The sequence below is a fragment of the Cervus elaphus genome, chromosome 26 (genome assembly GCF_910594005.1).
Source record: "Cervus elaphus chromosome 26, mCerEla1.1, whole genome shotgun sequence".
Classification (NCBI taxonomy): Eukaryota; Metazoa; Chordata; class Mammalia; order Artiodactyla; family Cervidae; genus Cervus; species Cervus elaphus.
In genome coordinates this window covers 29,973,589-29,986,259 of record NC_057840.1, presented here as the reverse complement: position 1 = coordinate 29,986,259, position 12,671 = coordinate 29,973,589, and the positions used below count along the sequence as shown (strand labels likewise).

Here is a 12,671-nt window from a genome sequence, read left to right as displayed (position 1 = left end):
ATTTGTTAAAGAATATATTACTCTTGTACTTTTCTTTCTGTGTATTCTTGAAAATAATTCTATATGTGCTGGGTAGGCCACCATATCCTTCAAATCATTATTCACCAGATTATTCTTTGATCAAGTGACAATTCTTCAGAACATTAATTTTTAGCTTAAATACTTTTATTACAAATTTATTTTTCACATTCAGTTGCTACTTTAATTACACTGGATTAAAACAGGTGAGTCTTATCAAGTCTGGAGTCTTACCTATTTTAGATGCTAATAGAGCAAGAACTCTGAGAAATGCATCTTTAATTAGCAAGGATGTTGAGGATTTAACATTTTGAGCATTGACATTTAAACTGGTCTCTTCCTTGATTAGGACAAACATTTCTGAATCCAAATAATCGGTGTCAGTTATTTCAGTTATTTAAATGCTGCGATGCTACACAGCGGTAAAATCTACATTTAGAAATCTTCTGTGTGTGTTCTGGGGGCCAGATTCATTGTCTCCCAGTGAAGGCAGTAGAGAGCATGTTCCAATTTGATGGAAAAAGTACAAGATTTGATGTTAGAATGTATAAGCTGAAATCTCTTTTCTAATATTTTATCAGTAGATTGCATGACTTTGGAATGTCAGTAAACTCTTTAAGGCTCATGGGCTTCTTGTGGGAATTTACTTACATAGAGTAGGTTAAAAAAAAGTGTTTCACAATTGAGAGAAATGTATATAAAAGACAATATCACTATATCATATTCACATTTGTAGTACTATTATTATTTATATGCTAAAATACTCTTGTTATTTCCATTCTGTAGGAAAGTGAAAACATCTTTGTGTAGTCACAGCCATTTCCCTTTCTCAGCTTTCTTCCTCCTCCCCCCTATGTTCCTGCCTATTGTCATGTCATCCTGGAATTCTTTCCCTACAAACCAGATTCAGACTCAAAATCCTTCTCAGCCCAACACCCCGGGAAGCTACTACCAGTTAGCCTTGGTTGTCATCTGAAATCTACTGGCTCTGTCTGGCTTAGTTCTTTATCTTGTCACTGTTTAGTCACTAATTCGTGTTCACCTCTTTTGCGACCCCATGGACTGTAGGCTGTCAGGCTCCTCTATTCATCTGATTCTCCAGGCAAGAATACTGAAGTGGGTTGTCATTTCCTTCTCAAGGGGATCTTCTCAACCCAAGGGTCAAATCTTCATCTCCTGCTTGGCAAGCAAATTCTTTACCATTGAACCACCAGTTCTTTATCTAGACAACTAACATCTTTTCATAGCTTTGCTGCCTGTTTTTAATAATGCGCAAATGTATCCTGTTACCCACAGGGTTGCTAGTGGCTTCTCCACAACCAGATTCTGGCAGTTTCTATAAATAGCAACCCCTTAAAGGGAAAGGGGATTCTAGGGGAGTAAAGAAAGTCTTTGCTCCACTTTTCCAGATGAACAAAACTTACTTGGAGTAAGAAGAGAGAATGGCACCCTTGGAGTGCATTATTCATCTCTCTGCTTTCTGGTTTTTGGTAATAGAGGGTTCTCATTCCTCTGGTTGCTGAGACAAACCAGCATGTTCTCAGAGTAGCTCTCTGACTGATAACCACATGGGTATTAACTGTAGGCAGACAGCTCGCACTCATCCCGCTGATCAATGATACTAATCTATACCTCCAATATTTTTCCATATTTTACACTTCTTATGGTAGGTGGCTCAGTTGGTAAAGAATCTCCCTGCAATGCAGGAGACCTGGGTTCTAATCCTAGGTCAGGAAGATCCCCTGCAGAAGGAAATGGCAACCCACTCCAGTACTCTTGCCTGGGAAATCCCATAGACAGAGGAGCCTGCTGGGCTACAGTCCATGGGGTTGCAAGGATCAGACACGACTTGAGTGACTAAACCATCCAAACCACCAACCCTGGTTACAGAGCCTACTGTGAGTGCTTTGTATGAGTAGTTTCCTTTTCCGTTTCCTTTCATCTTTATGTTTTACTCCATGTTACATTGTTAAATCTCTTTATATACTTTGAATGAAGGCTTAGGTGTAATGCTAGCTTTAGAATATCTTTTTCCTATGAATCAGTTCCTTAAAACTTATATTTCATCTTCCCCATTTCAATAGGAGAAATAAGTTCACACTTTATTAGCATTTAGAAACTGAAAAATTCACAATATCTTGGCATGAAAACATATTTTGAAAAAGTCCCAAAAACTAGAGGGGAAAAAAAAACAAAACTTGATGATACCAAGAGAAAAATACTGACTTACTAAAGACAGGCCGTCCCCTGTGCAGTGTGTGTTAATGAACACTGCTCTTTCCTCTTGACCCACAGTCCCTTCTCAGCATGTTGGCACTTATTTGGAATATCCTTATGCTGTAAATTAGAAGTTTGTAGCATTCTTTTGATGTATTCAATTTCTGTTTCATGATGATTAACTAAAATAATTACAAGAGGGACCAAAAGCATGAATGGTGGTGTGACAGGAGATAGAAACAGAGGGAAGTGGTTGAAATAGAAACGGAACATAGATTAAGCTGACCAATTTCAGACATGAGGAAATGATCCTTGCAAAGGAACCCAGGGGGAAACCCATGATTCAAATACTTAATTAAACATGAAGGAGAAACAAGCTAAAATTGTGGGTCTATATTTTAGATGATTTACAGATAGAGAGAGGAGGTGGAAACTTATATCTCTGCAGTGGGGTAAATGTACCTGGCCCTGTCCTAGACACATTGTGTATGCTACAGAATCATGAAGGAAGGTTTCCATCCCCAATCCAATCCTTTACAGAGCTGGTTTGAAGTAGAACCCAGGATTACAACCATGGGTTTAAAGGGGGGTGGGAGGAGGGGGTCAGTGTTCTGCATCTTAGACCCACTTGTGCCATCTGGTACCACTTCCTAAGGTGCTCAGCTCCTGGATGCCTTCCACATGCCCAGCCCCTGCGTCACTCCGTCCTTCCCACTCTCATCTCCATCTAAAGTTGCTCCCACCTAACTGGCATCTTGGAAGGAATCTGATACATCCATGGCTTTAATTATTGACTATTACCTATATCATTTATCCTTCCTGGAGCTGTTGGATTTTAGTAGGGAGAATCCATTGAGGCCCCACAAGGCACTCGCTAAATGTAGAACTTTAAGCTTCCATGAAAGGAAGAGATATGTGGAGAATTATTTAGGGTCAAATAGTCTCTTACAGTCCCTTTGAAATGACATTAAGAAGGTTGTCAGCAACTTTGCCTAATTTTAGGATTAGCTAAAAGGCAATGCAATGTTGCAAAAAGATTACAAGTCTCAGAATCAAACGGCACTGCCTCTACCAGCTACTTTCTGGGTGACTTTAGGGGAGTTTCTTAGTTTCTCTGACACTCAGCTTTATCATCTGTAAAAGAAGATAATAATATGCCTGTGGCAATGAGGATTAAATGATTTGCTGTTCCATTTTATCACAACATATGCTTTTCTAAAATCTCCCATTCTGCAAGCTTTCATACTGAAAGATAACAGGGCTTATGAGAAAAAAAAAAAAAGAGAGAGAGAGAGAGAGAGATTGTGGGCATTCTGTGCAGCAGCCAGACTGAGGGCCTTTTTTCTTTCCTGTTGTAGGTTTTAATTTTTATCCCACTATTCTGATCATCCTTTGCCTAAGAAAATCCCTATGAATGAATACAACTACTCTTTATACTGATAACATCCTCTATATACCAATTACATAGGGACTAATTGGTGTTATAAAAGCAAATACTGCAGAGGAGAGAGTATATAAAATGACTTGGGAAAAAAAATATATATGTATACATTTAGTTAGATTTAATTTTCCTTTGCTTCTTGATTTATTCTTTGGAAGCCATAGAGACTCAATATGAGGCAGAAGATTCTTTTCTTTCTTGTTCCAAGAAACATGTTAGTGGGAACATAAGGTAGCCTGAGAAAAAGGGACACATATGGTTCTCTTCATATATTAAGATCTTTAAGCAGATAAGATTAAAATTTTCCACAAGCAGTATAGCATTGGGATTGATCAATCAGAACATGCTGACCAGATGTTGGCAGTGCCAGGGAAGGTTCTGCTACTCCGATATACTCAGTCTGGTTTCTTGGGCTTGCAGGAAGGTGCTGGGCCTTCTGGGGGAAGACCAAAGATGATAGTGGAGTGTGTTTTGGGGGAACGGGGTTGACACTAGCAGGATGTAGGATTGTGGGTGTTTACCAATAAGTATTTGATGTTTTATAATGCCATTTCCATCTAACATTAGCCCCATCTTTTTAGCTATCTAATTGTATCTACCCTCATGACACCCAGAAAACATGTGACCTAAAGGAGCCAGAGTGTCCATCTGTCTGGCTTAGAGAGGATCACAGGGTTATTTGGATCCATTATGGAAAGGTCTGCTTTACCTTCCAGGAGCATCCCCTTTCTCATCAAACCACACCTCCTCTCCAGACACACCGATGAACGTGGACTTGATGAGGAAGTCCAGGAGTTTGCTGCCATCGATGGGCTTCATGGCATCACAGAGGCCCACGTGGCCGGGGCAGAGGGCCTGGTGCATGTTGTGTAGCCCGTGTGCCATGGCGTAGATGGCATTGATGACAAACCCCATCTTACTGTCCTGGACATAGTTCTCTTCTAAGCTTTCATTGCCTGTAACATAAAAACAGATTACTTCCAAGGTTGCAGTCATGAAGCTTAAACCTACATGTTTAATTCTCAAATGCTTTTCAGGGCTCTCAGAAGAAGGGAAAGCCAAACATACCTGTCTAAGCTTTGTATTTGTGACTAGCTCTAGATAGATAGTATATTCTATCTTCAAATAGTTTATTCAGTTTTATTTTCTGAATTCAATAATGGCTTTATAACATATAAAACAAACACCATAGAGGTTAAAATAAAGAACATTCACATATTTCAAGGAAATCCTTAAGGAGCAACGAAAATAACTCTTATTTCCTCTGGGTTCACAGAGATTTATATTAAAAGTCTCCGTATATCACAGTCCTGGAAAAGTGTTTTTTATATCTTTTGTGACAATCCACAATCTGTCATAAATCAGTTCGTGCATTATCTAAACCTCAATATTTTCTTTTGATGATTCCACTAATTTTATCATCTCTAAGATCACAAAAACCAAGAGTGAAATGAACTGGTTAGTATGAATTTCTTCTTATATATGATTTGCTATACAGAAATATTTGAATAAGATTCGCTAATTATCAGAAACTCACGTAAAATTCTTCTTGATGGAAGAGTTACACTACACCTTTAATCTAAACATTTAGCTTTATTTCTGAATTTCAAAACCTCTGCCATTATTCCCACCCATGTCACAGATGACAGCCTAAATAGGTCATTAGACCCTAAAGTGCCTGGGCTGGATAATAGCAGAATATTTTAGGAACTTAGAGAACTTGAAATGTTTAGAAGAAATGGTAAAGAGTTTTGACTTTGATGTTGAGCTTGAGATTAAATAAGACATTTATAAAGAGTTCTAAGACTAATCTATTTAGGTACACTTGAAAATGTAAAAAATATACATTTGCATCTATCCTGTGAGTGAGATTTGAAATACCCAGGCCAGGTTGAAGGGGGGAAGAATTCAATTTTAACTCATCTTCCAGTGCTGCTTAATAGGAAATTGTTAAGAGTGTGATTTTCTAAAGCAGCTTTCCTAATTGAAAGAAATAGGAGCAAGAGAGGCAGAAAGGGCATTTTAGAATCGAACTGTGCATAATAAGTATAGAAGTTGCATAAAGCAGAAAACAAACATCCTCCCTGCAAAAACTAAGAAGCCATTGAAATAAGGTGATTTATGTCACCCAGAACCCCTGGATCTTAAATGTTAGTTTGCTTTCTCTCTATATTATATCAGGATATAAAAGAGATAAATTAATGCCATATGTCTGATAAGTTTTAAATGAGCCTTTAAAGACTGTTCGAAACCTGCAAGTGTTAGATGTTAAAGCTGTTAGAGAAATTACCAGCAGTTAAAGAAGAAGAAAAAAATAGACAAAAATTGGATGACAAAATAACCTTCAATGTAGCAGTTACTTAAAGAGTTCTGCTGCTGCTGCTGCTAAGTAGCTTCAGTCGTGTCTGACTCTGTGCGACCCCGCTAACGGCAGCCCACCAGACTACGGCAGCCCACCAGGCTCCCCCGTCCCTGGGATTCTCCAGGTAAGAACACTGGAGTGGGTTGCCATTTCCTTCTCCAATGCGTGAAAGTGAAAAGTGAAAGTGAAGTCCCTCAGTCGTGTCCGACTCTTAGCGACCCCACGGACCGCAGCCTACCAGGCTCCTCCATCCTTGGGATTTTCCAGGCAAGAGTACTGGAGTGGGGTGCCATTGCCTTCTTAAAGAGTTCTAGCAACTATTAAAGGAAAGTTCTACTAAAACCATCCATTTGAAGTGGCTGCTATTAAAGTCAGCTCTGGGAGCAAACAATAAGAAAATATTTGTTCTTTACCAATTAGAAAGTTTTCTACTGGGGACAAACCTTATGACCACTGAGTTTGCTGTTTTGTTTTTGTTTTGATAACTATTATCAATATGTATATAATGCACCTTTAATAACAATTATCAAATCAAAACAACCTGTATCTATCTACTAATGTTATGAGTAAGGTGAGTGAAGTCACTCAGTCATGTCCAACTCTTTGGGACCCCATGGACTGTAGCCTACCAGGTTCCTCTGTCCATGGAATTTTCCAGGCAAGAGTACTGGAGTGGGCTGCTGTTTCCTTCTCCAGGGGATCATCCTGATCCAGGGATTGAACCCAGGTCTCCTGCATTGGCAAGCATGTTCTTTACCACTAACTCCACTCCAATTAAGATGAAGAAGCCCATCCTGTCAGTATTTATCATACAGAGAACCAGGAAGCTAAGCACGTGTCTTCAGGGAATATTTGTCATGCAAACCCTTTTCCAAATAAATACAACCAGCCTGTGTGCTTGTGTAAATCTGAAGTGACACATGTACTTCCCTACCACCAGTCCGCTAGGTCTGCACTTGAAGGGGGTGTGCCTGCTGTCAGTAAGAAGTCTCTTTCCAGCTTCTACCCCAGCTGAGGATGAACCAGCATTTGTAAAGGTTTGGCACTGAGTTAGAAAAATCACATGGCCTTTACAGGACCATTTTCTTTACCATAGCAATGGTCCCAGATGATGTTGCAAGAATTCATCAACAGACAGAATATGTGACAGGTTTTCCTGTTGCCCAAAGATCCTATATTTTCATGACCAGTGAATACAGAATCCAACTAATATTGTCACTTAGTGGGAAGGTGAAAACACTCCGACTCCCGGGAGTTTGGTGTCTTTTTAATAACACTAGTCGCAGAGTTATTAGTGAGAAGGGGATTTTATGATTCATTTTCTGTGGTGCGTTAACTGTTACAGGCCACTAGGGTATCATTAAACCATTACTTTTTCTAATATACTTAATGGAATCAAATAATCATGGTTGACTGTGTTTATTTACCTTCAAAAGAATACCTGCCTAACTACTTCATAGTGGAATGTGAAAATAGCTACCTTGATTCGAAATAGTAATCTTGTTCTTATTGCAAGAACACAACAGGGCTATAAATTGCTGCCTGAGTGTGGCCGCATGCAGAGCCTCCACGGGAGAAGAAACAGACTGTATACCCTCTGAAAACAGGAAATGCACGGTGGTGGGGCAAAGGCTTGGCTATTCTATCTGCTGCCTAATTTAGGATGGCTATCCAGCAGAGTGGTATAGCAGAGAGAACTCTGGGCTAGGCACTTCAACACCTGGAACCTAGTGAGATGGAGCGGGACCCTGTGAGGCTCTCCCAGATAGAAATCCTTTCCGTGTCCCCAATTTCTTGTTTTGGGCTTCCCTGGTAGCTCAGATGGTAAAGAATCCACTTGCAACACTGGAGACCTGGGTTTGATCCCTGGGTTGAGAAGATCCCCTGGAGGAAGGCATGGCAACCCACTCCAGTATTCTTGCCTGGAGAATTCCTATCGACAAAGGAGCCTGGCAGGCTACAGTCCATGGGGTCACAAAGAGTTGGACATGACTGAGTGATCAAGCACAATTTCTTGTTTGTAGGAAATGAGCTTCATTCAGCCTCCTTGACCATCCCTGAGTTCCAAACTGTAGATTCCAACAGTTGCTTATGGGGAAGAGAGGGAATGCAGAAACACAGACGGAGCAGTCAAGAAACAATAGTACAGCCAGGGGGCTGTACTGATTCCTCCCTAAGGGATGAGCATATCAATATCTTCTAGTTCTTTTGTGGGAAGCAAGGCCTTCACCCAGGTGGAGGACAGTAACTTCAGGAGCCCTGGAAATTGTCCTGTTACCACCCCTGATCAATCAGAGAAAGTCACGCACCTTTCAGTCCTCATCCCAAATCTTGACTATAAAACCCTGCTGAGCCATTAGGGAATTCTGGTTTTTTGAGCATGAGCCACTCAGGCTCCTTGCTTGGTCCTGAAATAAATCTTTCTCTGCTCCAAACTCCGACATTTCAGTCTGTTTGGCCTCCCTGTGTGTTGAGTACATGAACTTGTGTTCAGTAATACTAGAGGCATTTCTGCTGTAATATATCAATACATGTCCAACAAACTCTGGAACTTGGACAAGGGTCTGGATATCCTAGAGTCCAGTTTCCTAGGAAGCTAGAGTCTCAGTTTCCTAACCTAAAAAATACCACAAATGTATTCAGATTAACTTTCTGAAGATGTCTTCCCCCCCTCTAAAGTGTCTATGTTTTGCTTCTCCAGTTCTACCTTTATTGGTACTTAGCAAAGTCTTTTACATATATTATCATTTTTCATTCCTTAAAACTGTATGAGTTTTGGTCTATTATCACCATTTTACCATTGAGAAAGTTAAAGCACAGATAAGTGAAGTCTCCACTGGGGAGAAATGCCTTCCTTTCTCTTTACTTAATGCTCCTTTGTGATGAGACGCCTACTGAGCACCACCTCAGGCCTCCTGTCTTGCCCAATGGGAAGGGAGGGATGCCTCATCTTTTCGCAGTCCTAAGAAAAAGAAATACATGCTCAGCTCAACCTCTTTCTCATCTGGAGGCTGACACTTGACAGTGGTTCTCAGTGGTCTTGGTTGATTCTCCAGCCTTTGGTAAATGTGGGCTGTAGCTGTCCAGTTGAGCCAGCAGGCTGTATGTGGCTCAGTTGTGTCTGACTCTTTGTGACCCCATAGATTGTCGTCCGCCAGGCTCCTCTGTCCATGGGATTCTCCAGGCCAGAATGCTAAAGTGGATTGCCATTCCCTTTTCCGGAGGATCTTTCCAACCCAGGGATTGAACCCTGGTCTTGTGCATGGCAGGCAAATTCTTTACTGTGTGAGCTACAGGGAAGTCCATGTGCCATAGAATAGACTGGTTAATCTATCTATCTAGCATTGCACATATCTTATCCGTGTCCCTAATCCAGTTTAGATTTTTTTGTTTTTCAGTTTTTTTGTTGACTTTTAGGAACCTTTTCAACAAGGTATAACTTACATATGGTGCAGAAATTTTTACTATACAGATTAATAAATGTTTACATATGGAGTTGGTGATGGACAGGGAAGCCTGGCATGCTGCAGTCCATGGGGTCGAAAAGACTCAGACATAACTGAGTGACTGAGTTCATGAAAGGAACTGAATTGACATATGGACATACCCATGTACCTACTCCCCATATCATATTATAGAGCATTTCTAGAGGCTTCCATTGACTTACAGCTTCCTTAATTTATCCCAGCAATGTTTTATGATTTTTCAGTATACAGGCATTTGATTTTTATGGCACTCCTACAGTTGGTTGGATGGCATCACTGACTCAGTCAACATGAGTTTGAGCAAACTCCAGAAGATAGTGAAAGACAAGGAAGCCTAGTATGCTGCAGTCCATGGGGTTGCAAAGAGTCAGGCATGACTTAGCAACTCAACAACAACTACAATTGGTGTACTTGAAAAACATTTTAATTATTTGCTGCCTGTATAGAGAAATACTATTGATATTAATATTTGTATTTTGCTCTTGTATTCTGCAAGCTTGCCCAATGTACAAATTAATTCTAGATTTTTTTAATAAATTCTTTTGAGTTATCTATATATGCAATCACTTTGTTAGTAAAACATATTTTATCTTCATCTGTTTCACTCCTGGGTCTATTCCTTAGTTACATTCAGATTTGAGAAGGAAGCACATTGGCTGGGTCACTGAAATCCCAGGGGTTGTGCATTCAAGGTCACACAGCTACCAAGGACAGAGGCAGTGGTCTAGTCCCTGCCAAGGGGCACTGTGTGCACAAGAACAGCCCTATGCAACTGATGGAGCAGTTCTAGAACAGATGAGACATCAGTTAGCAAAAAACATTAGTTTGACTTTAGTTGTTCTGGGTCTTTAGTAATACTGTCCCGGTGTTAATGTCCAAAATGGAAAAACTGAAAATAATTTAAAAGAACACTAAACTCCAATGAAGTGCTTTTGTTGAAGCCTGTTCTTTCCATCAAATTAGTACAACCTTCCCACTATGCATGTAGGTCTATTTATGCTGCTTTTCCAAGTAGCATTAAATTCCAAATAAAAAGAAGCAAAATGAGCATTCTTTTTTCTCATCATAACAAGGAAGTGTTTGGAGGAATATTAGTAAACATAACTATCCCTGGAGAAAATATTCTTTTGATTTCTTGGCCTTTTATCTCTCTGCTGCCTCTTTTTACTGGAGAGCACTAAATATTCAATACATACTTTGATATAATCTCTATTCAGATTGAAACACAAAGAATTGTAATTATTTTATATTGTTAACATATCAAGCAAAGAAAGTGAAATTAATGTTCTTTTAAATGAACTGAGTATCAGATTAATTGAATGAAAATTAATCAGGTCATTTTTAAAGTAATGACCTCAAAAGACGAAAATGCCCTCAATTTTTCTTGAAGGCCTGGGCTGTTAAATTTTCCTTATGCTTTTCCAGGAAGAATTTGTGGTAACAGTCCAGGCTTTTTCATGCTCAAGTTTTAAAACTTCGAATATTTTGTTTCCTCTGACTCTATTTTCCTCTTTCTCTAAACATTTTCTCTGTTCACATAGCAGAAAAATATGACCCTTCCATTATTTTCTATTCAATTTACTAAAATGTAAATGAATTTCTATGTAGGGTCGAAAAGAAGAAAATAGGGATCATTTACTTGAGTGTGTGTTTTTTATCACTGTTATTAGCTGAATTTCTATTACTTCAACCCAACTGATCTTAACATATGTGAACAATACAGACGTATTTAAAAATACATCACCACAATCTATTGTTAAGAGAAAAATCTCCCGGTTACATGGCACATAAACAGCAGGCTCCTTGTAAATTGCTGGTAATGTATAGTAAGCCTTCATGTCCCTGAAAATACAATTGCATTTTAGCTAACTCATATTTCAAAAGATTATAGTGTTATGTGAAAAACAAATGAGGACAATCCCTGGTGTGTTAAAGTGGTGCTGAGGATTAGTCAGTAACATTCAGTTGAACTGTGGGGCTCTTTGTTTCTCTACAGAGAGAAAATAAGGGCAGCCCGTCGTGTGCCTTTGCCTTTATTGATCTGGCACAAAAGCATGTCACGGAGTTATAAACCACTCCCTCTGGAGTAACTAATCTTTGCAGGTCTGCAATAAGCATTTGGCAGGTAATCACAGAGATGGAGTATGTTACTGAGAGCTGGCTGCTTTAACCAATGTGGGAAGTTGGGGTATTGTTAAAATTCATCAGGGGCTAAGCCCCTTCTCAGCAACCTGCTGGGTCAGAACTCTTGGCAAGCCTATTCATCTTGGCTTCTTCCAAACTCTAAGGAGGCATAATATGCTCAAAGCTCCACTTTACTTTTTTAATGGATGGCAGAAACATGCTTTCCTTTACAAATGTAAGGGAGTTCCATGATTTAAGTCTATTCAAGTTCTTGTCAACGGTTTGTCCTCTTGTAGTATCCCAAGTTTCACACTGCAGTGTTTAGATTGAGCTAATAAGTCAGAGTGGATTTTGCAGAAATACAAGAACTATTTGTGAAAGCTCTACTTAGCTCTACCATTTTAGAGTCTAACAGCATCTTCTGGTAACCAATATAGGGTCTTGTTTATTACAAAAACAAAACCTTAAAAGTTACATGGCATTAGCATTGTAAGGGAGAAGGCAATGGCACCCCACTCCAGTACTCTTGCCTGGAAAATCCCATGGACAGAGGAGCCTGGAGGGCTGTAGTCCATGGGGTCGAGAAGAGTCGGACACGACTGAGTGACTTCACTTTCGCTTTTCACTTTCATGCACTGGAGAAGGAAACGGCAGCCCACTCCAGTATTCTGGAGAGTCCCAGGGATGGGGGAGCCTATTGGGCTGCCGTCTATGGGGTCACACAGAGTCGGACACGACTGAAGTGACTTAGCAGCAGCAGCATTGTAAGTCCACTTTTATGATTGACTTCTGATTAATACAATACAGTCTTTATGACTTGACAAAATGCTGTACATAGAAAGTCTACTTTGGGACATATTAAGGATATCTTATACTTCAGCCTCCTCCACACTGAGTGATAAAATGGAAGCTTGGAATAGAAACCTTCCTTGTTCTGCAAAGGCTCTGGGGTTTAAATATAGGCCATAAGATTTATTACATGCCCCTATCACCTACAAATGGGATATACTCTGGATTTCCATGT

At 39.8% G+C, this 12,671-nt stretch overlaps 1 protein-coding gene across 2 annotated transcripts in view; it reads right to left on the bottom strand.

The window, feature by feature from the left end:
- GRM1 (glutamate metabotropic receptor 1) overlaps positions 1-12,671 on the bottom strand; it is a 407,028-nt gene that overhangs the window by 65,327 nt on the left and 329,030 nt on the right. For both annotated transcript variants that reach the window (XM_043888557.1, XM_043888558.1), the window contains exon 5: positions 4,386-4,632. In XM_043888557.1, coding sequence (XP_043744492.1) covers positions 4,386-4,632 — 247 coding nt within the window. The remainder of the gene's footprint in view (positions 1-4,385; positions 4,633-12,671) is intronic.